The sequence below is a fragment of the Eumetopias jubatus genome, unplaced genomic scaffold, assembly GCF_037043125.1.
Source record: "Eumetopias jubatus isolate StellerSeaLion01/CBP00866 unplaced genomic scaffold, mEumJub1_p1.0 scaffold_17, whole genome shotgun sequence".
In the NCBI taxonomy this organism is placed as follows: Eukaryota; Metazoa; Chordata; class Mammalia; order Carnivora; family Otariidae; genus Eumetopias; species Eumetopias jubatus.
The window spans coordinates 49,223,304-49,247,861 of NW_028274823.1; the positions used below are offsets into that span (position 1 = coordinate 49,223,304).

Here is a 24,558-nt window from a genome sequence, read left to right on the forward strand (position 1 = left end):
GAAGAAGGGGGAGAGCCCAAGCCCGACAAGGTGTGGGGGAGGAAGGACAGCACCCAATAGCACAGGCCACCCTGTGTTGCAGTCTTCGCCTAAACTGTATCTCTGGGAAAGATTTCCTGGCTGCCTGTTTGTATCCCTGAGTCACCACAGACCCCCGCCCTCCAACGTGGGATGTTAACCTTGGAGCAATATGGAGATTAGCTGCAGAGCTGAAGCAGAGTCCCAAAGGAGCTTCAGTTCTGCAGAATCTACACAGCCTACTTTACCATACATTGGCCAGATGCTAGCGCTTGGGACGTCCGAGCTGACAACTGGAATCCCTCAAGGTAAGAAGAACCCCCTCCCAGGAAATGGACTCCTCCAATTTTCTCACATGATTATTCAGGCACTTTCACTCTTCCATATATAGGAGTCACTCAGGAGCAAGCTGTGACCAGTCGGAGGGAGTGACACATCTGCGCTCAGTTCCTCCTCACCATCCTCACCTCCTTCTCACGTGCTTGCGGGCTGTTCGGCAGAAGTGAGCCCCGTGGCTCTGCCAAAGACAAGCCTGTTGCGTTTACAGAAGGGGAAAAAAAAAAAAACCAACAAAACCAAAAACCCAAACAAACCTCGGGCAAAGTCACGGCATTGAAATCGTTACCCTGAAGAAACTGCGCGGAGAAGTGTGCAAAGATGAATGGCCCGGTGGATGGCTTGTGTGACCATTCTCTAAGTGAAGAAGGAGCGTTCATGTTCACATCAGAGTCGGTCGGAGAGGGACACCCGGGTGAGTAGGTGGTCGTGGGCCCATGGCAGCCGCAGCCAGGGGGGTCATTTCACAAGAGGCCTTAAAAACAGTTTGTGTTGGTTACTCTGTGGGACCTCTGGAGGCACAATATGAGGCGTTTTTCATTCTATTAATTTGTAGTTTTGTAAAACAGTCACTGAGTATGAAATGAGAAGTGGCGAGGTAATGAAGCCAAGGGCTCGTGCTGTGCCCACCTCTTCCACCCACAGCAGAGGACACACAGTGGGTTGATGGAACATATTATACATGGGATATTATATCATCAAATATCAACTTTATATATATTTTGGGGGGGCAGGGAGGATACAGCTTTATTATTGTTGAGCAACTCAAGTCAACAGAGAATCTTCCCTCAGACAAGACCACAGTCACTGAGTTTGGCATGTAAGGCACGTGCAGTCTAGGCATGAAGAGCACATTCTAGTAGTCGCTGAGATAGATCGCCAGGTCCTGAAGGCCTCAGGTGTGTTACCTGAGAGAAGTACAGGTGACCTCCTGAAGAGGAAGAACATTCGAGCAGTTTTTGGTGATGTGGGGAAATGGGAGAGGCTCACACATGCGAACAGTGAGGCCCATGATCAGAACCTCAGGTTGGAGATCAGTGGTTCTCAGACTTCAGGGATAATCGGCATCACCCGGTGGGCTTGCTAACACAGAGTGCTGCGCCCACCCCCAGAGTCTCTGATTTAGTAGGTCTTGGGTTAAGACCTTAAGAAGCTTAAGGTTTGCATTTTTAATAAGTCCTCTGCTGCTGTGAGAACCACACTCTGAGAACCACTGTTCTAGAAGAATCCTGGGGGCTAGACACACTGATTTATGTCTTTGAACACGTCTTCAAAATTCATCTGAGTATTTGAAGTTTTGGTAACTTATCACCAAGGCTACCTTTTCTTCATTTTCCTCATCCATGTTCTCTCATACCTCGTAACTCAGCTCTGGACATCTCCTCACACCCACCACTCCTTCCATATGCTTTAGCCAGTGGTTCTCAACAAGGGACGATGCTGCCCCTTTTCCCCTAAGGGCATTTTGTATTATCTGAAAACATTTTTGGTTGTCTGTCATAACTCTGCCATGAGGGGTTGGGGTGCTACGGGCACTTAGTGGATAGAGGCCAGGTATGCTTCTAAACATCCTGAATGCACAAGACCCTCCCCCCGACAACAAGGAATTTTCCAGCCCCAAATGTCAACAGTACCGCTGTTGAGAAACCTTGGCTTAAGCTGGGTTTTGTAGGTGACTTAGCTCAATTCAAAACAAATAGCCTCTTTCATTGTGCACAACTTTATAAAGTCTCTAGGTCTATAATGCTCGTAACCTCAGATTCATTTCTGTGTGTAACACATGAAGACCATACATGGGTTAGGGGAAGGATTTGCTCCACTCAGAGGATGTGGACATGCATCCTTGACACACAGTGGCCAGTGCTCCCCTCGTACATACAGCAGTGTGCTCAGTGGACAGAGAAGAAAATTCTAGCCAACCAGTTGGTAGTTCATGGTAGCCTTTCAGTTTGTCTGACTCTCCTTTCACTTGCCACAATCAATTAACTGTCCATGTAAGTCAGCTTCCCCTAAGGCTTGGTGATGGCTTGCTTGTCATTCCAGTGCTGACTTCTCCACCAGGAGGATAATATGAATGCTTTCTTCAACTTCCAAGAAAACCAGCTATTGACTACCTTAAAGCTACTGAGCAATATCGATAGAAATTCCGAAAACCTAAAGAGACTGTCCAGATAGGGCCTCCTTAGGCATTCCTTTAGTCTGTGGAGCTATCTTAACACTATTGCTTAGCTCCAGCTTTATCCCTAACACCCCTTATCCCACTGCCCTGTGTGGACTGAGTACATGTGACCTGCGTCCTTGAAGGAAGCAGAGTCAGCCATAGTCGTCTTGTGAGCAGCCCTAGGAGTCCTGATGCGTAGGCCTAAAAGGGATATTTTAGCAGCAGGCCTTCATTGGTAGGGGTGTGCAGAGGCGGTGGCCTTGGACAAACCTAGATTTACAACCAGGATCTGACAATGGGGGGAGGTTGCACAGAGAGCCTCAAGGTGTAGTAGCAGTTTCTGAAGGAAAGTTTAGAGAATTCACCTTGAATGGCAGATTAATATTTTAAGTTGCATTGACGTTAACATTTTAAATGGTGCACTTGTGAGAGCAGAACCACTTGATTCTGGATCTGGATCCTTAATATGAAAACTGAAAAGCTAAAACAAAACAGAAGGACACAAGGAAACTTTTGGAGGTGATGGATATGTTTATTACCTTGTTTATGGTGATGGTCACGTAAGTGTATTCGCATGTCCAGACTCCCCAAATTGTATACTTTAATTTTATGCAGATTTTTTGTACACCAATTATACCTTGATAAAACTGGAAAAAAAAACTTATTAATCTATTAAGAGCAAACTCTATGGGAACATTAATTGAGATGTAATATGTGTAAATAGATGTCACTTTTATTTCTGAAACTGAACAGTGACAGTTCACACAACCCCAACACAAGAGTGGATTTTTCCACAGTGCAATGCATTGAGGGTCTGCAAGCTCAACCATGTAGAGTCCTTAAGGCAAGTAGTGAAAAAAGAAGATCAAATCCCAGCTTATGCTGAGCTGTTGTCAGTTCCACCTTGACTGAGGTCAAACCCAGCTATTAGAACATCTAGCCTTCAGGAGGCTGCGTGGCCATGCGCATGATCTGAGAGCTGCTTATGGAAATGTTCTGTAGAACAGCAGCGATGTATAGAGGCTCTCTTCTGGAATTCCTGTGGGTGGGGTGGTGGATTTGGGCGTAGCATCGTATATACAGTACACTGCAGCTTCTAGAACCTGCGGAGCAATGTATCTGTTTGTCCCATCTGATTTTACGTGTTGGCACCTAATCTCGCCAATGTTGTTAGCTATTTTAACTTCTATTTCTAGGAGTTTTCTAGATTTTAGACTTAAAGGGAATATCTTGAGGAACAAGAGGCTTTTTAGTAGGAGAATGTGTGTGTGTGTGTCTGTATGTCTGTCTATGTGTGTGTGTTTTTGGTGTGCATTGTGAATTGCTTTAGTCTCTTAGAACTGATTTTGGGATGTATTTCTTTTTTAGGGAACCCTATGAGTTTATCTAATATAAATCATCCAATATTAGGCAGAAATGGGAAGAAATAAAAATTTCAAAAAGTTCTTAATTTTTTATATTTAAAAAAGTGTCCTCTTAGGTAGGTGAATTTGATATATAAACTTACCAAATACCTAATTATTTTAACATTTCAGTTTGTTATACCTAATATTTCTATGATTCTCACACATGTTCATTCTTGTGCAGACAAGATCTGTGACCAGATCAGTGATGCCGTGCTGGATGCCCATCTGAAGCAGGACCCCAATGCCAAGGTGGCCTGTGGTAAGAAACACCCGCTCCCTCCCTGCTGAAGACCTCAGCGGGCTGGGCTCGAGGCCTTTGCTGGTGCCTGTGCTGGGGCTCTGGGCACAGCAGGGAGTCAGGGGCCCCAGCACCTGGGGGGCCCCCGAAGTGATCATGGGTGCAGCTGAATCAGGGCCTTGGCCAAGGTCACAGGAGAGGGGGTGCCTGCATGGAGACCAGAGCCCCCCTGTCCTCACTGTGTGCCGCACAGACGGCTTCCTCCCTCTCCAGCACTGCCCTAGCCTCTGCACTGAGCACCGCAGGGACCTGTGCCCTCTGAGGGTGGCCCTCACCCTGATATCTTTGTGACTAGCCAGTGAGAAGTTTGGCCCGCCTTGATCTCAGGATCTCAGCCTGGTGCAGCGTTAGCAAGAAGGGGTGGGAGAGGCACCCGCATGCATTCTATGTGACAGCCGCCTACCCCCATGGTCTCACCCTGATCCACACAGCAGTCCAGTGGAACTGTGGTCTTCAGGTAGCAGACAGGGAAGCAGACTGAGAGAGGTTAAATAAGTGGTTCAAGATGACACGAGCAGGAGGTGGCTCGCTGGCTGCGAAGGCGAAATGTGACCCGTTCTGTCCAAAGTGTAGTGCCCCGGGAGGGATCTACCCGTGCTCAGCACTTCTGCTGGGGTTTACTCTGTTTGTTAGCATTATTCTCTTATGTCCGGAATCCATGTTTTGTGAGACTCTTTGCGAGAGGTCTGGGAGGGGGGCTCCCCTCCGATGGCTTGTGGCCACCAACTGCTCTCCCTGTCTCGCAGAGACGGTGTGTAAGACGGGCATGGTGCTGCTCTGCGGCGAGATCACCTCCACGGCCACGGTGGACTACCAGCGGGTGGTGAGAAGCGCCATCAGGCACATTGGCTATGACGACTCTGCCAAGGGTGAGGAGAGGCCCCGGGTCTGAGACACGTGGGCGCCCCGACCCTGCGTCCGAGCTGAGGCTCTTGGTCCTCGGCTAGTGCAAATACCACCAGGAGGAAAACATTCCTAGACCCTCCTAGCAGGGTCAGGGGTCAAAGTCTCTGGCAACAGCACGGTGGCCCATGTGACGGCACCCAGTTGAACTACCCCGTGTCTGTCTGTCCGTCCATCCATTTTTGACTCTGGTCTTCGTGGTGCAGGCAAAGGCTTTGGAAGAGAGAAGCACCCACTGAGTAAGGGGAGCTGCCCCCTGCTGGGGACGTGTTCTCTGCCAGGCCCTGGGGCTGCTCCTTGCAGGTGTCCTTTTAACTGTTTGAGGCCCTCTGCCGTACTCCTCCTGCAGATGAGGAAATTGAAGCTTGGGAATGTCCATAATTTGTGTAAGGTGACTGCCAGCAGGTGGCTGCCCATGTGGACTCCTGTGCTTTCTGCTTCCCTATGCTGCTTCTCATGATAGAGAAAAAGGCGACTCCGCCCAGAACCGGTACCCAAGGCCGGTGAAGGGGACAAGCTGGCTAAGGTGGGCTCCAGTGCCAGGCAGTGCGGGAGCCTGCATTCCAGGGAAGGGACACAGGCCCTGGCAGGAAGTGAGGAGGAGCGCTGTGATCAGGGCGGGCATGGGAGGAGACAGTTGGAAAGAACAGAAGGGCCCAAAGCGGATTCCAACATCTGAGACGGGGCAGGCCGGGAAGGGGCCCAGCCTGGAGCGGTCTCAGAGAACAGCATGCGAGAGCCAGATGCTGAAGGCCTGTGTGCACTGACCTCCCAGCTACTGGGTCTTTAGGGTGACATGCGCCGCCGCGTGGGTCAGGGCAGGCTAGAATGAGGCACTGCACCCATATGAGCGAGAGCCCCTCACCACTGAGGGTGCAGACACAGAAGCTCAGCGCAGCCGCCTTCGGAGCTGCCCAGAGCACTCATTTGAGCACATGAAAGTTTGGGGGGATCCATGTCAGGAATCAGCAGGAGGAGAACCAGTGAGCACAAGCAGAATCTCCCAGTCAGTGCACAAGAGTGTTCATAGAGGAAACGCTCTGTCCCCAATCAGCAGCTTCCCCACATGCCACCCTGCAGAGCCTTCACCGTGTTCTACAAGGAAAAGCCGATTGTTTACATACGTGTAGACCTTATTCAAGAGCAAGTCTTGTTCTGTACTAGGTGGAAAGGAGACTTCCCAGGAGGCCATGTCTCCTAGAGAAAGAGAAGCGAAAGAGAGCCCAGCTCTGCTGTGCCCAGCTTATCCCCGTGCCCGCACCCAGAGGACCCTGTGCAGCATGGTGGCTGCCCTGCGGGGCGGGGGGGCAGGCTAACTGCCCCTTACGGCTCTGGGCCATAGTCACTGGACTGGCTGCCTTTCTGAGCCCTGCTCCTCTCCCCTTGGTCCCCTGAATGCCGTTTCCTAATCACTCGGAGCCCTTGATGGAGTTGCAGAGCTGAGAAGATTCACCATTTAGAGAGTGATTAGGAAAAATGCAAAATGTTTAATGCACCATGGTGAGTCCTTGGCAGCCCTCTAAAGATGGTTCATTGGTTTGTGCATCCAAAAGCGTTTGCTGGGAACAGGAAGCTGCAAGGGACAAAGGCGTCCTGATGCTCCCGGAGTGGGGGCACTGCCTGGCATTAAATGGTGCAGTATGAGGTGCCCTGTGGCCAGCCGGTGGCACAGTGTGTAGTGAAGGGAGGGAGGGGGAGGGGACGCCTAGGGACATTTACTGAGAACTGGTTGAATTTGGGTGTGTGGGGATGGGGAGTCAGAGGAGGAGGGGGATTATTCTACACCGAGACACCTAGTGGAGGTAGAAAAGCCAGCCACGCTGAAGGCTACACCTAAGTGCATTTGGCTAGAGTGGTTCAGCGGGGAGGGGCTGGCCGGGGCTGAGGGGCTTGGCCTCTGCTTCATTTGGCGGGAGGTCCCCACGTGAAGCATGTACAGAAACAATAGACTGGATCTGGGTTGGTTGGTTGGTTGGTTTTAGTAAGCTCACACTGGCAGCCTAGGTTGAATAGACTGGCAAGAGAGTGACAGCTACTCAGCTTGTCACTAACACTTGACCTTGTGGTGGAGCCTCTGTCAGTTTCAGCCCCTCATTCACGCAGTCCGCATGGCTGAGCCCAGCAAGGCCCGAGGACCTACAGGGAGATGAGTGTGCTGTCCAGGCGTGGCAGCCCCTTCCTGGGCTCCTTGGACTGGGCAGCCACTGGCCAAACCTCCGTGAACCAGTTCCGGGCCTGCAGCCCCTTGCTGGAGAGAACAGCCTCCATCTCTGTGCCTGACCTTTGGGGATGGGCAGATGGGGCCTCAGCCTCCAGAGGGGTGCCTTTTCCATTTTGCTCCAAGCCCTGTGCATCGCCTGGGATCAGAGGACTCTAGGTCTGGGAGCATGTCTGAGTAGTTTCTGTGCGCTGTATTTGTCCAATATATTTAATATCTGCATCAGGCACATCCCTGGGCTTCTGAACTGCAGTGCTGGAAGGCGATTTTCAGCCTAGATCTTAGAAGGTGCCTAAGGGGACAGGGCCATGAGTCACCCACCTGCTCTTCAGCCAGAGTAGCTGTAGCTCTTGATCTGGTTTTTATACTGCAGTTCTGTGCAGGATATATATATATATATATATATTAAGATTTTATTTATTTATTTGAGAGAGAGAGAGAGAGCACGAGAGAGAGCATGAGAGGGGAGAGAGTCAGAGGGAGAAGCAGGTTTTGCACTGAGCAGGGAGCCCGACGTGGGACTCGATTCTGGGACTCAGGGATCATGACCTGAGCTGAAGGCAGACGCTTAACCAACTGAGCCATCCAGGTGCCCTAGGATATATATTTTTAATCTGGGTATAATTTAATATAGTAAAATGCACTGTGGAGGATTTTTTTTGACTTAGAGTTCTAGATGATCATATGGGAAGGGTGCATGGGCTTCCCCACCCCTGGGCCTCAGCTTTGAGCCCAGACAGACCCCAGCTGGTGAGAGACCACCCGCCCCAACACCAAATGCCACGTCAGGAGTGGAGCAGTCGGCCAGGAAGCTCACAGCCATGCTCTGCCTGACCTGTGTCCCCACTAAGCCCCCCTCTCCCTTCTGCCTAGGCTTTGACTTCAAGACCTGCAACGTGCTGGTGGCTCTGGAGCAGCAGTCCCCGGATATCGCCCAGGGCGTACATCTGGACAGGAGTGAGGAGGACGTCGGGGCTGGAGACCAGGTAACTAAAGGGGGCGTGGGCGCCTTGTCAGGCCGTCGGGATGGCACTGCCTGTCTCCTCCCTGGCTCGGACCCCCGGAAGGGGCTGGCTGGGAGAGTCATGAGTGCTGGACTGAGCACAGTCCCGTGCGGGTGGTGCGTGCACGAGGGACCCAACACACTTGGCCGGAGTAGCAGCCAAGTGTTAGACTGGCAGCAAGTTGTCCCGTGATCTAAAGTGGGCCTTGCTCAGTCGGCCCTCTCCCCTGCTCTAGGGTTTGATGTTCGGCTATGCCACCGATGAGACGGAAGAGTGCATGCCCCTCACTGTTATCCTCGCTCACAAACTCAACGCCCGGATGGCAGACCTCAGACGCTCCGGGGTCCTCCCTTGGCTGCGGCCTGACTCCAAGACTCAGGTGAGCCTCCTCCTTTCGCTCCCCCGTGGAGCCCCAGACGCGCCCTTCCAGTGCCCCCAGACCCTCTTGATTCATGTCATGATTAAGATCAAAATGTTCAGTCAGGACACTCAAAGAATTATTGATTGTGAAAAGAACTATTTATTTGAAAACTCTTCAGGTCTAGATGTTTTCTCTCCCAATTTTTTTTTATTATGAAAAAATGTTTAAAATACAGAAAAATGGAAAGAACCGTTCTAGATTTTTCTTTTTTGCCTTCTTAGCAGATGTTGACTCTGGTCATGTGATTTCCTGGCTCCTGCCACACGGTGCTTAATCAGTTTCAGACTTTCGGTCACTGCCCTTCCACCTCACAGGCCTCCACCCCTTGAGCAAAGACTAAACACTAGTTGACAAGTGTTGTCTGCGTCTCACTGTGGCCCTTTACCCCTGTTTCTCATAAAAAGGCTTTCCCTTTGCTGTTTCGGACTCTCTGTCCCCTCGGGCCCTAACATCGCCCCTCCAGGCAGTGGGGAAGTCCTCACCAACGTCCACATTTGAAGGTCAGCCGTGATGCAAGAGTTAGCCGACGTGGAAGGGCCCTGTCTGCCTCCGCGCTCCGCGTCCCTGCCCTGTTTAACCCTGGTGACCTTGCGGGCCCCTTTCCTGGGGCCTCCTCCCCTGGCTCCTCTTTCGCCCTCCAGCAGGTCCTTGGCACCTCTTGCACACCCTCTCCCTCCACCCACGCTCACACCCAATTTCTACCGTGTCCCACTCAGCGCCCCAAGCTTCTACCTGCAGGGTCTCTGAATCAGCGTCCATCTTTCTCATCCACCCTGCAAACACCTGTGCCCGAGAGCCATCGTGTGCAGCTTCAGTGTCACCTCCTCCTCAGCTCAAGGGGGTGTGGTGGTGCCCCCCCTCCTGCTCGGCACCCTCTCTGTCTCCACCCTGCCTTAGGCATTCTCCCTCCAGAGCATCTCTTCTTCTCCAGCTTGGTTCCCAGGGCCAGGATCCGTACTGTGCCCTCCCGAGGATTCTCCCTGCCTGGAAACTCCCCTTAACTCCTTTCGGACTTTTAATTTCTTTTTTTTAATTATTATTATGTTCAGTTAGCCAACATATAGTAGAATCCTCAGCAGTTTTCTGCTTCCTACAGGGGGACAAACCCCCTGCTTGTTATTCTGGTATTCCAAGCCTTTTATGGTCTTCCGGTTTTACCTTCCTCTACCTCCCCTCCCCCAGTCTGCTTAATCTGGCTGATTTCACTCATGTTCCCCTTGTTTCCAGTGTTTTGCACCTGTGCTCGCACCCTCCACCTTACCTGGAATCTTCTCGGTTCTCCCCTGTCCATGAGTGGCCAGCAAAGCCCCCACCTCCTGTGGTTTTCCCTGGTGGCCGCCACCTCACGGGGCCTTCTCTGGCTCCTGTAGTTGGAATTCAGCACATGCGGTTGTGTAGCTCAGCATGGAGCACGTGACTGTCCTGTTACCCCACCTGCACCGAGGTGCATCCTTCTCAGCCCAGGTGGGAGGCCTCACAGAGGGCAAGGAAGTGCATTTGCGGCCTCAAGCTAACCCTTTGTGGTGTTCTCCACGTGACCCCTCGGTGGGGAGTGGAACCACCAGCACTCCTCGGGTTCTCTGAGGTTGTGGCGCAGGGGAGCTATCATGCAAAGACTGTGGTGGCATCAAAAGAGAGGGGCACACAGATGCTGGCGCGCCTGGCCCCCGTCCTGGGCCAGAGCCGTGCTGTGACGGGAAGTGCGGTGGAGATCCACGGAACACAGAATCAGTGGAACAGGGGTGGGAGAAGCCGAGCGACAGGGCTTTGCTTTTCCTTGTGTGACAGGGAGGCCCGGAGGCACCGCCATGGGACCGGACGAAACAGGGAAGGCCTGCATCATCTCGCTTAGTCCTTGAAGGCTTCCAAGCCCACGGCGGGGGGTGGGGGCGAGGATGTGCTCTTCTGGGGGCTCCCTTCCTGCAGTGCTGCACGGAAACCTCTTAATGCTACTTTGGACACCGAAATCCGCCTCACTGGCCTGCTGCAAGGTGGGGGGGCGAAACCCTGGCATTGCAGACGCACGGGTAGGGGTCTGCCCCGGCCGTCCGAGGGTCCCCGCCTGCAGCTGCTTCACTGTGCGCCGCACTGTGTCAGGACCGGTTTCTGGGCCGGCTCCAGAGCCCATATGAGAAGGACTTTCATCATCTAAGCAGAGTGTTGACCGTGAACAGGATGAATCTTTCCACCTGAACAAACTCTTGCTGCTGATATGGAGACTTGAGTGGCAGTGTGGATGGCTATTTTTATACCTGGTCAGAGTTGTGTTTTCCGTGGTGTATTTTTCCCCACATCTTGCTGACATGGAGAGATAAGGGGCGTACTTGGAACCCTTTGCCCTGCTGCAGTTGTGTGGTTCTACATGGATGCTGCCTGGGGCTTACAGCTGGCCGAGTGGGAAGTCCAGGGAGCGGGGGAGTGGTCCCAGAGCGGCCACAGGCCTCCCCTCCTGGGAGCCCCCACCCCAGCTCTGGCTCCCTGTCGCAGCTGTGTGTACGTAGCCCAGCATTTAAAGGTTGTTCTCTGTACGCAGATGTTCATGCGCACCTGCCTCTTGCGCTAGGATCAGACATCATGTGGGCAGGGCTCATTCTCTTCCTCCTTCTGGACTCCACCCTCTGGTTCTTTGAACCAGGCAGGACACAGAGTAGTAGTTTGGAACAGGCCGGTGTTTGGTGGATATCGGAGGGCCCTTGGGCAGGCGGAGATCCTGCTGCAGGCACAGCCCCGCGGAGGCGCTGTTGGCTGTCCCGAGGTCCTCTCAAGGCCCTGGGGCAGGGTGTTGCTACCAGGGAGAGCTGGCCTAGTCGCACTCCTGCAGCCCCCACGTACCCCAGGCCCCTCCACCCCGGTGGGTCCACACTGCCTCGGGGGGCACTGGGGCCTGTGGCTCCTGCGTGTCCCTCAGGGCCCTGAGTGGCAGCCTTCTGCTGGGCAGAGCCCCAGCTACGGGGTCACGTAGCCCCAGGGCAGAGCCCAGCTCTATCAGCTGTGTGATCTTGACCAAGGTACTTAGGTTCTGAAGGCTCAGCTCTCCTATCTTTAAAACAGGGTGAGCAACAGCTTCCCACAGCTTTGGGCACCTCTTCTAGCTGCTTTCCCAGCTTCACCTGCTGTCCTCACTGTCTCCTTCGCTCTCGCTCTGCAAGCCTGGTGTGCCCAGACTGGTAATGCCCAGAACGGGCACAGCACTGACCCAGGTGGGTAGAAGTGAGCATTCGAACTGCTCACTTGCAGGGGTACTGCAGGTGGGCTCCTTCCCTCCACGTGCTCTCTGCTTTTCCTTTCTTTAGCTCAGACACCCAGAGGCTGGCCATCCGGAGCTTGCTGCCCCCTCAATTTCAGCCAGCCTGACCCGAGCCCCTCTCACCCTGTCCCTCCAGCAGGCAAGTCCCCTGGCCCCATGCACTTCCAGAGCTCTTCCACTGAGGGGCTGGGGCAGCCGGCCTGGCCCATGGAGGCCTGTGCTCTTTGGCAGAAGCTGGGATACCTTGGCTCCAGGCCGTGGAGTGTCAAGAGAGGGCTTTGGCCGGGGGGACATTTGTTGGCACCCAGAGCCCTCTGAGACAGAAGGGGAGGAGTCTAGTTGGGTCACAAATGAGAGGAAACTCTGTAACCCTGAGTCTCTAAGGGGCACTAATAGGGGTCATAGGTGGGAATAGCTTATGCCTCATACCCAGTCATCCCATACATAGCACGTGGCAATTGCTCAAACATAAGAAGATGTCAGATTAACTTTCCTGGAGGCCCCTGGAGGACAGGAGGCCCCCCTCACTTGGCTCCTGGGTGTCTGTCCCTGGCAGCGATGTGTCCCCAGCTCAGCGCATCTCCTGCCCTTGTGACCCAACAGGTGACAGTTGAGTACACCCAGGACAATGGCGCGGTCATCCCCATGCGCATCCACACCATCGTCATCTCCGTACAGCACAACGAGGACATAACCCTGGAGGACATGCGCAAGGCCCTAAAGGAGCAGGTGATCAAGGCCGTGGTGCCCGCCAAGTACCTGGACGAAGACACCATTTACCACCTGCAGCCCAGCGGGCGGTTTGTCATTGGCGGTCCCCAGGTGCGCCCTTGCCTCTGAGCAGAGTCCTGATTTGCCTTTGTTACTGGGGTTGCTTACTTGCCGGAGCACAAAGGAGGAGGTGGCTTTGTGTGGCCCAGCCACGTCTGGGCCTGGGCAGAACATGAGGTCGGCTCGCACTCCGTGGGGCCTGCTGTGTGTGCGTCAGTGCATGCGGAACTGGGACATGTCCCCAGAACCCTCCCACCTAGTGCCGCCCAGCCTCCCCTGGTCATACTTGCCTACGCTGCTACCTCGCCCTGCTGAGCTGCCAAATCACCCTTGCCGATGACCGGCCTCCCCAGGTGGCAGTACGGGGTCTTCGCCACAGGTTGCCTTCAACTTGCGTGGGGGCAGGTGTTTCGATGGGGACCCCTGCTGCCCCCTTTCTTCTCTCTCTCCAGGAGAGAGGAAGTGGGGATTGGCAGAGCACCCCGGAGAGGCTGCTTGACCTCTGCCAGGGGTGCCTCAACTGGGGATGCGTTGCCACCAAGCGGAGCCCCCGTAATGGGTTCCATGACCAAATGTCTTGCAGAAACACAGGGTAAAAGGAAGGCAAAGCTTACTGTCCTTTCTTGTAGGACTTCTCAAAGCCTAGATGTGCTGGTGGGAATGGTGGGTCTTTAAGCAGGGGGATAGAGTACGCAGTCTTTCCCCAAAACACTGAACACGGAGCCCCTGCCCTTTCAAAACATGGTGGTTGCCTGATGCTGCACAGAGCAGACAGGGGAGGAAATGGGCACCGTGGCATGTGCCGGGTGCCACCAGCCAGGGCCACAGCCTGGGGTGTACTTAGCACAGTTCCTGCCTGCAGTTGGATTTCTCCAGCATGACTGACTCACAAAAACAAAGACTGAAGTAGAAGCTGGCTGGGATTCCAGCCTCTGGCCCATTGTTTGCACTTTCTCATGGGGCTCTGGCAGGTTACCTGGCTTCTGGAATTGGTCAGTGACTGAACTGGGGTTAAAGACCAAGGTTTCCAGCTCTGGGGGGCAGGGCAGGTCTTGAAAAATGCCCGCAGGCAGCTTCAGGGCACCCTTTCCACGTAAGCCCAGCGGCCTTCAGCGTGCTCCAGCTGCCCTCCTGCCCTGCTCTCTGCGCACTCTGGTTCTTATCTCCTCCCTCCCTGTCCTCCTTTCCCTCTGCAGGGGGACGCGGGCGTCACTGGCCGTAAGATTATCGTGGACACCTATGGTGGCTGGGGGGCGCACGGTGGCGGGGCCTTCTCTGGGAAGGACTACACCAAGGTGGACCGCTCGGCGGCATACGCGGCCCGCTGGGTGGCCAAGTCCCTGGTGAAAGCGGGGCTCTGCCGGAGAGTGCTCGTGCAGGTGGGTGGGCCCCACTCTGACCACCCCATCTCGGCCCTGGGTGAGGACGTGCTGGCCCGGTGGGACGCCCACACACTTTGCCAAGGGCACTGGGGCGCGTACCCTGAAAACCTGAGGGAGGGAAAAAAATCTTCTAGGAGACAGGCATACATCACTGTGAAGATGGTGGGGATTTTTCTAGGCAGACAAGGTTGGGGAGCATGTTGGGCAAGTGGGTGGCTCCAGCTGCCCCTCCCTGAGGATGTTTGCACAGAAGCTTCTGCCCCTGACCCTGCTCTCTTCTGGAAGGTTTCCTATGCCATTGGTGTGGCTAAGCCACTGTCCATTTCCATCTTCACCTACGGAAGCTCTCAGAAGACAGAGAGAGAGCTGCTAGATGTGGTCAGTAAGAACTTTGACCTTCGGCCCGGTGTCATCGTCAGGTAAAAGCACCGCCCACCGCTGCCGGACAGGCCCCTCCTCCTCCCTCACCCAGAGGCTCGGTCGAGACAGAAGGAAGGACTTTCAGCCTCCCCAAAGCAGGAGGGCGTCCAGGCTCCTGGACCGGCACATCAGACACCCCAAATGCAGGATGCCTGCTTTCAGGCTGAAGGAGGCTGGCCCCGAGACACTCCAGTGGGGCCATCTTGGGGCAGGTGGTGGGGGAGGGTCATAGAAAAGTAATCGTAAAGCCGAATGCTGAGAAGTGAGCCAGCAGGTCTAGTCCCATCTCCCTTTGTTTCTAATGCCATCCCTGCTTTCTGGAGCTTGGTGATGTTGGTCTGCGCCAGGCCAGTGGAGTGGAGAGGAGAGAGGCACGGTGAGGCCAGAATTCAAATTCTGGGTCCTGGGTGTGTCTGTCTGAGCCTGTTTCCTGAGGGCCAGTGACAGTCATCTCAGAAGGTATGGTGTGGCACAGACAGGAAGTTTATGGGAAATTGCTCTGAGTGGGGATACTCCATGCAAAGACCATCACACTCTGATAATCACTGCTGGGCTCAAAATTCAGAGAAACTCTGTGCTCCTTTTCCATTTAAAATGACCCTTTCCTCTGCTGACTGTGCAGGGATTTGGATTTGAAGAAGCCCATCTACCAGAAGACGGCGTGCTATGGCCATTTCGGAAGAAGCGAGTTCCCGTGGGAAATTCCCAAGAAGCTTGTGTTTTAGAGCTGGTGGGAGTGGGGCCGGGCCTGGCTCTGAAGGCATCTGGGTGGCCTGCTTCCTCTTCTTCAGCACCCCAGATCTCACATGTCCCAGACCCAGGGCTCTGACTGCCCTCCCAGGGAGTGCCTTCCCACCCCCCACCCCCTCCTGGACCAAGCCACACCCCTAGGGTTAGCCCTGTGCTGTCATCACTGTGAATGGCAGGAGGCTTGCTGGTGCTGGGGGTCACATCTCCTCAGGAGGGTGGTCACAATGTTCCCCTGCTTTTCCCTCAGACCTAGGCCATGTTCATTTAGTGGAAAAACCATCCCTATCAAGAGTAAATCCCCTCACTCACCTCCCCCGTGAGCGGTCCGCTCCTCCCTCACAGATCTCAGGGATCCTGGGTGTGCCGGGTCAGCCCTTCACATCTGTGGCCTGTGTCCTAAGCCAGGGCCTTCACAGAGGCCTCCCGGGCTAGGCATCTGGCCAAGATAGGAACAGGGGCTGACATCTCCTAAGCGTCTACAAATGTGTGAGGGACTGAGCTAATTACTGATCTCATTTCTTCTTCACTGCAACATGATGAGGTTAACACCTCATTCCCACTTCTATAGGGGGAAACTGAGGCACAGACTACGTAGGTAACTTCCCCAAGGTCCCATAGCCACACGTGTCAGGACCTAGACATGAGTCGCGGAGCTCTGACTCAGGAACCCGTACACCCCCCAGCCCCCCGTTGCCATCTCATGCCAGATGCAGGCCTGAGCAATGACAAAGCAGATTTGAGATGAAGCTGTGTGACCTCTGCCCTGAAGACCTGAGGTTGCTGCGATTAGGGGATTAACCCCTGGCTCTTGGTGAGCCCGGTGATATGCAAAGTCAGGACAGAGAAGCTCAGGTGGCCAACTCAGGTGGCCAGCCCCTTAGGGCCCCAGAACCCTGTGTCCTTCAAGTCCTTCTCTCTCTTCAGCCTTGTTGTCTGAGCCCTACTATATACCCACTATTAGAATAAGTGGGTGAGGGCGCCTAGGTGGCTCAGTCGGTTCAGCGGCTGCCTTCTGTTCAGGTCATGATCCCAGGGTCCTGGGATCGAGTCCTGCATCGGGCTCCCTGCTCAGTGCAGAGCCTGCTTCTCCCTCTCCTTCTGCCATTCCCTCTGCTTGTACACTTCTGTCTATCTCTCTGTCAAATAAATAAATAAAATCTTAAAAAAAATAGAATAAGTGGGTGAGCCCCTCAGATGCCCCTTTCAGAGAGGCCAACTGTGAGGCCCAAACATCTGTGACCCAGATGGCAGGGCTGAACTCCTAGTGGTAGACAAGTTGGCTGGGATGTCATGAGGGAATCCTGCCTTGCCAGGTGGCTTCTGGGCCACAGTACCCACGGGGCCTGAGTGTTCCTCGGTGTGCTAGGGTCTTGGAAGCTGCACATTCACCTGCCTTTCCATCCTTGGCCAGCACTACCTACCCCACCTGTCCTCAGCCTGGGCCTCTGACAGCAGCATCTCGGCCTTCTCCCTAGCTGCCCAGACCACAGGCTGGGTGGGGGCCTCCACAGATCCCAAGAGCTGGAGACTGGGCTTCTTTCCAGGGCGTGTGATGCTGATTCTGGCTGGGACAGGCAGCCCACGAAGCCTCATCTGGGGAAAAGACTGCCAGCATCTGGGCTCTAGGCCTGAAGCACAAAGACCCGAGGCTCTTCTCTTTCCGTCAGAGAAAAGGCAGCCCTTCCGGGAAGAAAAAAGAAGCCCAAATTTGCATCTAAGCCTAGAGCTTGTGTCTGTTCTGGAGGCTCTGGTGTGTCTGCGGGCACCGATCACCCAGCAAGTCTCAAGCTCTCCTTCCAGGAGAGGGAGGTGCAGGTTTGTGGGCAGCGAGTTCCTCTCACTCAGGCCATATTAGAAGTCAAAATTCACAATTGTATACTTTCCCCACTCCCTAGAGAAACAAGATCTTTTTTGGTGTCAACATTGTTTATAAGAATCTAGAACATTTTTTAACAGCTCCTGCTATGACAGGATAAATCAAACGGAATAAACAGCCCTTCAGTGAGTCACACTGAAAGAACAACTACTCTCTGCTTAGTTTTTGTCTGCAAACCTCCAGACACCCCACCTCTGAGGAGCATCCCCCAGCCCTGAGCAAAGGGGTGGTACCCCCTGCTCTGTGTTCCCCCACCCATGGTCCCCTGTTCCTGTCTGTGTGGGCTTCTCCGGCATAGATTAAGGCTTCCACATCCCCAGCGACTGCGTTGTCACCACATTTCTGTATTTATCCCTCACCACACCCAGCTGAGTTTCATGGGGAGAACCTGAGGCCCAGAGGGTGAGGAACGTGACCCAGGCACCCGGCTGGCAAGGGGCTCCCCAATCTCCCAAGCGCTCCATCACCATGTGCTACCGCCCCTCGGCCTGGTGCCCTCCCTGCAGATTATCTGCAGCAAGACTGTCATGAGGGGGGCACTCAGGCCATGTTGTCTGTTGGCTGAATCACTGAAGTCAAATGAAGGGAGTGAAGGAGGGTTTTTGTCTGCAGAGAGATGAACCAGACCTTTAAACAGGTTTAAAGGGGCACATCCCCCTTTCACACACTGTGTGAGAAGAATTAACAGGTGACATTTGTATTAGCAGACTGTGGGAGCAGAAGCCCCTGGAAAGAGAGTCCTTGGCGGGGTGGGGGGACGCTTCCTGCACTGTGTCCTACAAGCAGGCTGTGGGGAGAGGACCCCGCTCCGGAGAAACATCCAGGTCCAGGCTGAGGAGAAAGCCACGTGAGAAGGCTTTGAGACGGGCTGGTCCAGGTGCCAGGAAGGGCAGAAGTGCGGCCGAGACCTGGGAATGTGGCAGAGAGGCAGAGAAAGCCAAAGGCCACAGGCTTGCATGAGACAGAATCAGTGACTTGAGCAGCAACTACAGGGGTCATGCAGTGACCTGCTTTTCCTAGAATATAATCCACGTTTCATAAGAACAGAAAAAGACACCCGTGAAACATTGGAATGCTTGCCTGAGAGGGAAGGCGGTGAAGGAATGGGCTTTATGGGCATCAAAGGCCAATTGATGAGTGAGAGCAAGAAGGAGAAGCCACTTCTGAGCCACGAAGCCCTCAAGTGTCACAGTGTTGTGGAAGTGGTGAAGGACATGGGTAGGGGAAGCCAGTGGGTAGGAGGAAAGCCTACCAAGAACAGTGAGGTGTCCTTGGAAGCCAAGTGAAGATGGTGTGTCTGGGGCCAGGGAGGGCTCACCCATGGGAAATGATACCAATGGGTTAGATGATGGGAGGCCTCAGGGGTCCGGTGACTTCAGCATGCAGAGATGGGTGGTGGCTGGGAAAAGGAAGGAGAGGCATTAAGAAGAGGTAATTACAGCCATATCCCCCACCCCAACGTGTAATCCATTGGTACCTCTAATGCATGCTGAATAAAGTTCAGGGTGCATGACTAAGCTGTCACTGCCCCATGTGCCTGCCCAGTGTCCATCTGTCCGCCCTCATTCTGGGCTCCACTCCCTGCCTCCACAGTCCAGACTCCCCAGCTTCTATGGTTTCCTCGAACAAGCCCAGTTCATTCTCACCTCAGGATCTTTGCACATGTCATTCTATCTGTGATACTCTTCTCCTGTGTTTAAATGGATGCTCCATCTCATCCCTTAGGTCTCAGATGAAATTTCTGTCTTTCTGAAAAGCCCCTGCCTTGGTAACCTCCTGTTTGTACTCCCATTTTTAGTTTCTTGTTCAGTGTCTAACACAAGTGTAAATATGAATTTCCTTGTTTAAACCTCTTTGGGGCCAACCTCCCTCATGACTCGACTCCTTCCACACCTACCCTCTGAGTCCTTCCAACCTCAGGTTACAAGTCACCCTCCAGAAAGACCCTTTCAAACATCCTCCATAAATCACACCCACTGCCATCTTTATCTGCTGCTGGGCTTCAAAGGCTGTCATGATTTATGGATGTCAGTGCTTGCTTTTTCATACCTGTTGCCCCTACAGGACTTGGAATTCTTGAGGTCTTACCTTGTCTGCTCAGTTTGCCACTTCATACCTGGATCAGTGCAAGGCTTGGCACAGAGGGGGAGCTCAAGGTGGTCATAGCAGAGAATGGATTCTAGGTGTGTCCGTCTCTCTTGCCCCCGGAGCCCCTCTTAGCAAAGAGATTTTGGAAGAGTTGAGGATCCTACTTGCCCTCTGGCAGGTTCTGTGCCAGGCTCAGGTGCCCAGAGATACAAATTAGAATTATTCAGTAGAATTTTTTCTAAGCACTCCTTAAACTGTAGCGCTGTGACTGTGAGGACTTCTACAATAGTCACTTGGCATTTTAATCTTTCAGCACTAGATATGGACATGGGATGACAACAAGATGACAAACTCCATTTTCCACAGAGTCACATTGGGTAGGGGGGCACTCAGGAGGTATAAGTTGAGGATGGAGAGGAGGGACCTTGGTCTGAAAGGAGTTGTGGAGTTGGCAGAGGATGGAGGAGTAAAGAAATGAGAATTAGAAAAGAATTAGCATCTCAGCAGTGGTTGGTTGGGGTGAAAGGCTTGGGGTGGGAACTTTAGAAGAAATTTTTGCCTGTGACAAATTCCCTGGAGTACGTGTGACCCAGATACAGCGTAAGAAGTAGTGTGACACAATATGATATGGAAACAACCTAAGTGTCCATTAATAGACAAATGGATAAAGAAGGTGTGGTACAGATATACAATGGAATATTATTCCGCCATGAGAAAGAAGGACATCCTACCATTTGCAACAACTTGGATGAACCTTGAGGGCATTATGCTAAGATTAGTCAGGCAGAAGTGCCTGGGTGGCTCAGCTGGTTAAGCATCCAACTCTTGATTTTGGCTCAAGTCGTGATCTCGGGATCCTGAGATGGAGCCCCACGTCAGGCTCCCTGCTCAGCAGGGAGTCTCCTTGAGATTCTTTCTCTCTCCCCCTCCCTCAACCCCTCCCCCTGCTCATGCACTCTCTCAAATAAATAAAATCTTTTTTTTTTTAAAGAAAGGCAGAGAAAGACAAATGCTCTATGATACCACTTTATGTGGAATCCTAAAACACCAAACTCGTAGAAACAAAAGAGTGGTTACCAGTGGCTGTGGGGTGGGGAAAATGGGGAGATGTTGGTCAAATGGTACAAACTTGCAGTTAAAAGATGAGTATGTTCTAGGGATCTATTGTGCAACAGGGTGATTATAGCTAGTAATAGTGCATCATGTCCTTGGAAGTTGCTAAGAGACTAAATCTTAAATGTTCTCACCATAATCATGGAAATGGTAATTATGGGATGTGTTGGAGGTATCAGCTAACTCTACAGTGGTTATCACTTTGCAATGTATAGATGTATCAAATCAGCATGTTGGACACCTTAAACTTACACAATGGTACATGTCCATTATATCTGAAAAAAGCTAAAAAAAAAAAAAAAAGGAGTGTGACAGACACCTGGTCCCTAGGCTGTGAGGTCTTCTGCTTTCTCACCATGATACCTTCATGAGAGAGAGGCTTTGAGGAAGTAAAGAAAAGGGGTTGTGTTCTGGGTGCAATTCATGGCAGCCCTGGAGGCAGAAAAATGTGGGTTAAGTAAAAAACTTAGTAGGAAGCAGAAAACAACCCCAGGATATGGGAGAATTTGCAACCCCAGCATCTGCATCAAGGAGGGTGTTGGGCGTCCCCTAAAATAAGGTGGCTGCTCAAGAACCATTTCATGTGGCTCTCACAGGACAGTGTGAAACTCAGAAGTTGTAAGGGAAATAACTTGCCAAATCCAATTTCATAAAATGAGACTTTCGTGCATTGGGGGAGAAAACACAAAGGTAAAAGACGTGACAAATGAAAAATATTGGCAATTTCAATAGAATGGAATCAGATCAATAAGAAGCAATAAAACCCCAGTGGTAAATGGACAAACTATAAGGAGAGGAGAAAGCGTTTGTAATGAAAGAAATAGGAAAAACCACAAAAAATGAAAGCTGCTCATCTCCACATTTCAAGAAATAAAAAAACTTTTAAAAATGCAATATTGTAGTTGTTAACCTGTTAGCATTTTGTTCTCTCATTCATCTATTCTCTTCTGGACAAAATGACAAGATGGAAAAAATCACCTCAACAAAAAGAACAAGAGGTAGTACCGTCTGCCAGGGACCTACTCAGTACGGACATTAGTGCAATGTCAGACCTAGAGTTCAGAATCATGATTTTAAAGATACTAGCTGGGCTTGAAAAAAGCATGGAAGTTATTGGAGAAACGCTTTCTGGAGAAATAAAAGAACTAAAATCTAACCAAGTCAAAATCAAAAAGGCTATTAATGAGATGCAATCAAAAATGGGGGCACTAGGGGCACCTGGGTGGCTCAGTCGTTAAGCATCTGCCTTCGGCTCAGGTCATGATCTCAGGGTCCTGGGATCAAGCCCCGCAACGGGCTCCCTGCTCTGCAGGAAACCTGCTTCTCCCTCTCCCACTCCCCCTGTTTGTTGCCTCTCTCACTGTGTCTCTCTCTGTCAAATAAATAAATAAAATCTTTAAAAAAAAAATGGGGGCACTAACTGCTAGGATAAATGAGGCAGAAGAGAGAATCAGCGATATAGAAGACAAAATGATGGAAAATAAAGAAGCTGAGAAAAAAAGAGATAAACAACTACTGGATCACGAGGGCAGAATTCAAAAGATAAGTGATACGATAAGACAAAACAACATTAGAATAATTGGGATCCCAGAAGAAGAAGAAAGAGAGAGGGGGGCAGAAAGTATATTGGAGCAAATTATAGCAGAGAACTTCCCTAATGTGGAGAAGGAAACAGGCATCAAAATCGAAGAGGCACAGAGAACCCCTCTCAAAATCAATAAAAATAGGTCAACACCCAGACATCTAATAGTAAAACTTACGAGTCTCAGAGACAAAGAGAAAATCTTGAAAGAAGCTCAGGAGAAGAGATATATAACCTATAATGGTAGAAACATTAGATAGGCAACAGACCTATCCACAGAGACCCGGCAGGCCAGAAAGGACTGGCATGATATATTCAGAGCACTAAACGAGAAAAATATGCAGCCAAGAATATTATATCCAGCTAGGCTGTCCTTGAAAATAGAAGGAGAGATAAAAAGCTTCCAAGAAAAACAAAAACTAAAGGAATTTGCAAACACGAAACCAGCCCTCCAAGAAATATTGAAAGGGGTCCTCTAAGCAAAGAAAGAGCCTAAAAGCAGCATAGACCAGAAAGGAGCACAGACAATATACAGGAACAGTCACCTTACAGGCAATACAGTGGCACTAAATTCATATCTTTCAATAGTTACCCTGAATGTAAATGGGCTAAATGCCCCAGTCAAAAGACATGGGCTATCAGATTGAATTAAAAAATCAGACCCATCGATATGCTGTCTGCAAGAGACTCATTTTAGACCCAAAGACACCCCCAGATTGAAAGTGAGGGGGTGGAAAACCATTTACCATGCTAATGGACACCAAAAGAGAGCTGGGCTGGCAATCCTTATATCAGACAAATTCGATTTTAAAACAAAGACTGTAATAAGAGATGAGGAAGGACACTATATCCTACTTAAAGGGGCTATCCAACAAGAAGATCTAACAATTGTAAATATCTATGCCCCTAACATGGGAACAGCCAATTATACAAGGCAATTAAAAACAAAAGCAAAGAAACACATTGACAACAATACAATAATAGTGGGGGACTTTAACACTCCCCTGATTGAAATGGACAGATCATCTAAGCAAAAGATCAACAAGGAAATAAAGACTTTAAACGACACACTGGACCAAATGGACTTCACAGACATATTCAGAACATTCCATCCCAAAGCAACGGAATACACATTCTTCTCCAGTGCCCATGGAACATTCTCCAGAATAGATCACATCCTAGGTCACAAATCAGGTCTCAACCGGTACCAAAAGATTGGGATCATTCCCTGCATATTTTCAGACCACAATGCTTTGAAACTAGGTCTCAATCACAAGAGGAAAGTCGGAAAGAACTCAAATACATGGAGGCTAAAGAGCGTCCTACTAAAGAATGAATGGGTCAACCAGGAAATTAAAGAAGAATTTAAAAAATTCATGGAAACCAATGAAAATGAAAACACAACTGTTCAGAATCTTTGGGATTCAGCAAAGGCAGTCCTGAGAGGAAAGTATAGAGCAATACAAGCCTTTCTCAAGAAACAAGAAAGGTCTCAAATACACAACCTAACCCTACACCTAAAGGAGCTGGAGAAAAAACAGCAAATAAAGCCTAAACCCAGCAGGAGAAGAGAAATAATAAAGATCAGAGCAGAAGTCAATGAAATAGAAACCAAAAGAACAGTAGAACAGATCAACGAAACTAGGAGCTGGTTCTTTGAAAGAATTAACAAGATTGATAAACCCTTGGCCAGACTTATCAAAAAGAAAAGAGAAATGACCCAAATCAACAAAATCATGAATGAAAGAGGAGAGATCACAACCAACACCAAAGAAATACAAACAATTATAAGAACATATTATGAGCAACTATATGCCAGCAAATTAGATAACCTGGAAGAAATGGATGCATTCCTAGAGATGTATCAACTACCAAAATTGAACCAGGAAGAAATAGAAAACCTAAACAGACCTATAACCACTAAGGAAATTGAAGCAGTCATCAGAAATCTCCCAACAAACAAAAGCCCAGGGCCAGATGGCTTCCCAGGGGAATTCTACCCAATATTTAAAGAAGAATTAATACCTATTCTCCTGAAACTGTTCCAAAAAATAGAAATGGAAGGAAAACTTCCAAACTCATTTTATGAGGCCACCATTACCTTGATCCCAAAACCAGACAAAGACCCCATCAAAAAGGAGAATTACAGACCAATATCCTTGATGAACATGGATGCAAAAATTCTTACCAAAATACTGGCCAATAGGATCCAACAGTACATTAAAAGGGCTATTCACCATGACCATGTGGGATTTATCCCTGGGCTGCAAGTTTGGTTCAACATCCACAAATCAATCAATGTGATACAATACATTAACAAAAGAAAGAACAAGAATCATATGATCCTCTGAATAGAAGCAGAAAAAGCATTTGACAAAGTATAGCATCCTTTCTTGATCAAAACTCTTCAGAGTATAGGGATGGAGGGTACGTAGCTCAATATCATAAAAGCCATCTATGAAAAAGCTACAGTGAATATCATTCTCAATGGGGAAAAGCTGAGAGCTTTCCCCCTAAGGTCAGGAACGCAGCAGGGATGTCCACTCTCACCACTGCTATTCAAC

General features: G+C 50.9%; 1 protein-coding gene across 1 annotated transcript; it reads left to right on the forward strand.

The window, feature by feature from the left end:
* Positions 1-675: 675 nt before the first annotated feature.
* MAT1A (methionine adenosyltransferase 1A) lies at positions 676-15,310 on the forward strand. The gene is made up of 9 exons (XM_028109715.2): positions 676-769; positions 4,103-4,180; positions 4,966-5,088; positions 8,214-8,326; positions 8,580-8,723; positions 12,616-12,834; positions 13,980-14,162; positions 14,451-14,584; positions 15,208-15,310. Exons 1-9 carry the CDS (start codon positions 676-678, stop codon positions 15,308-15,310), a joined length of 1,191 nt encoding a protein of 396 aa, XP_027965516.1.
* Positions 15,311-24,558: the final 9,248 nt, after the last annotated feature.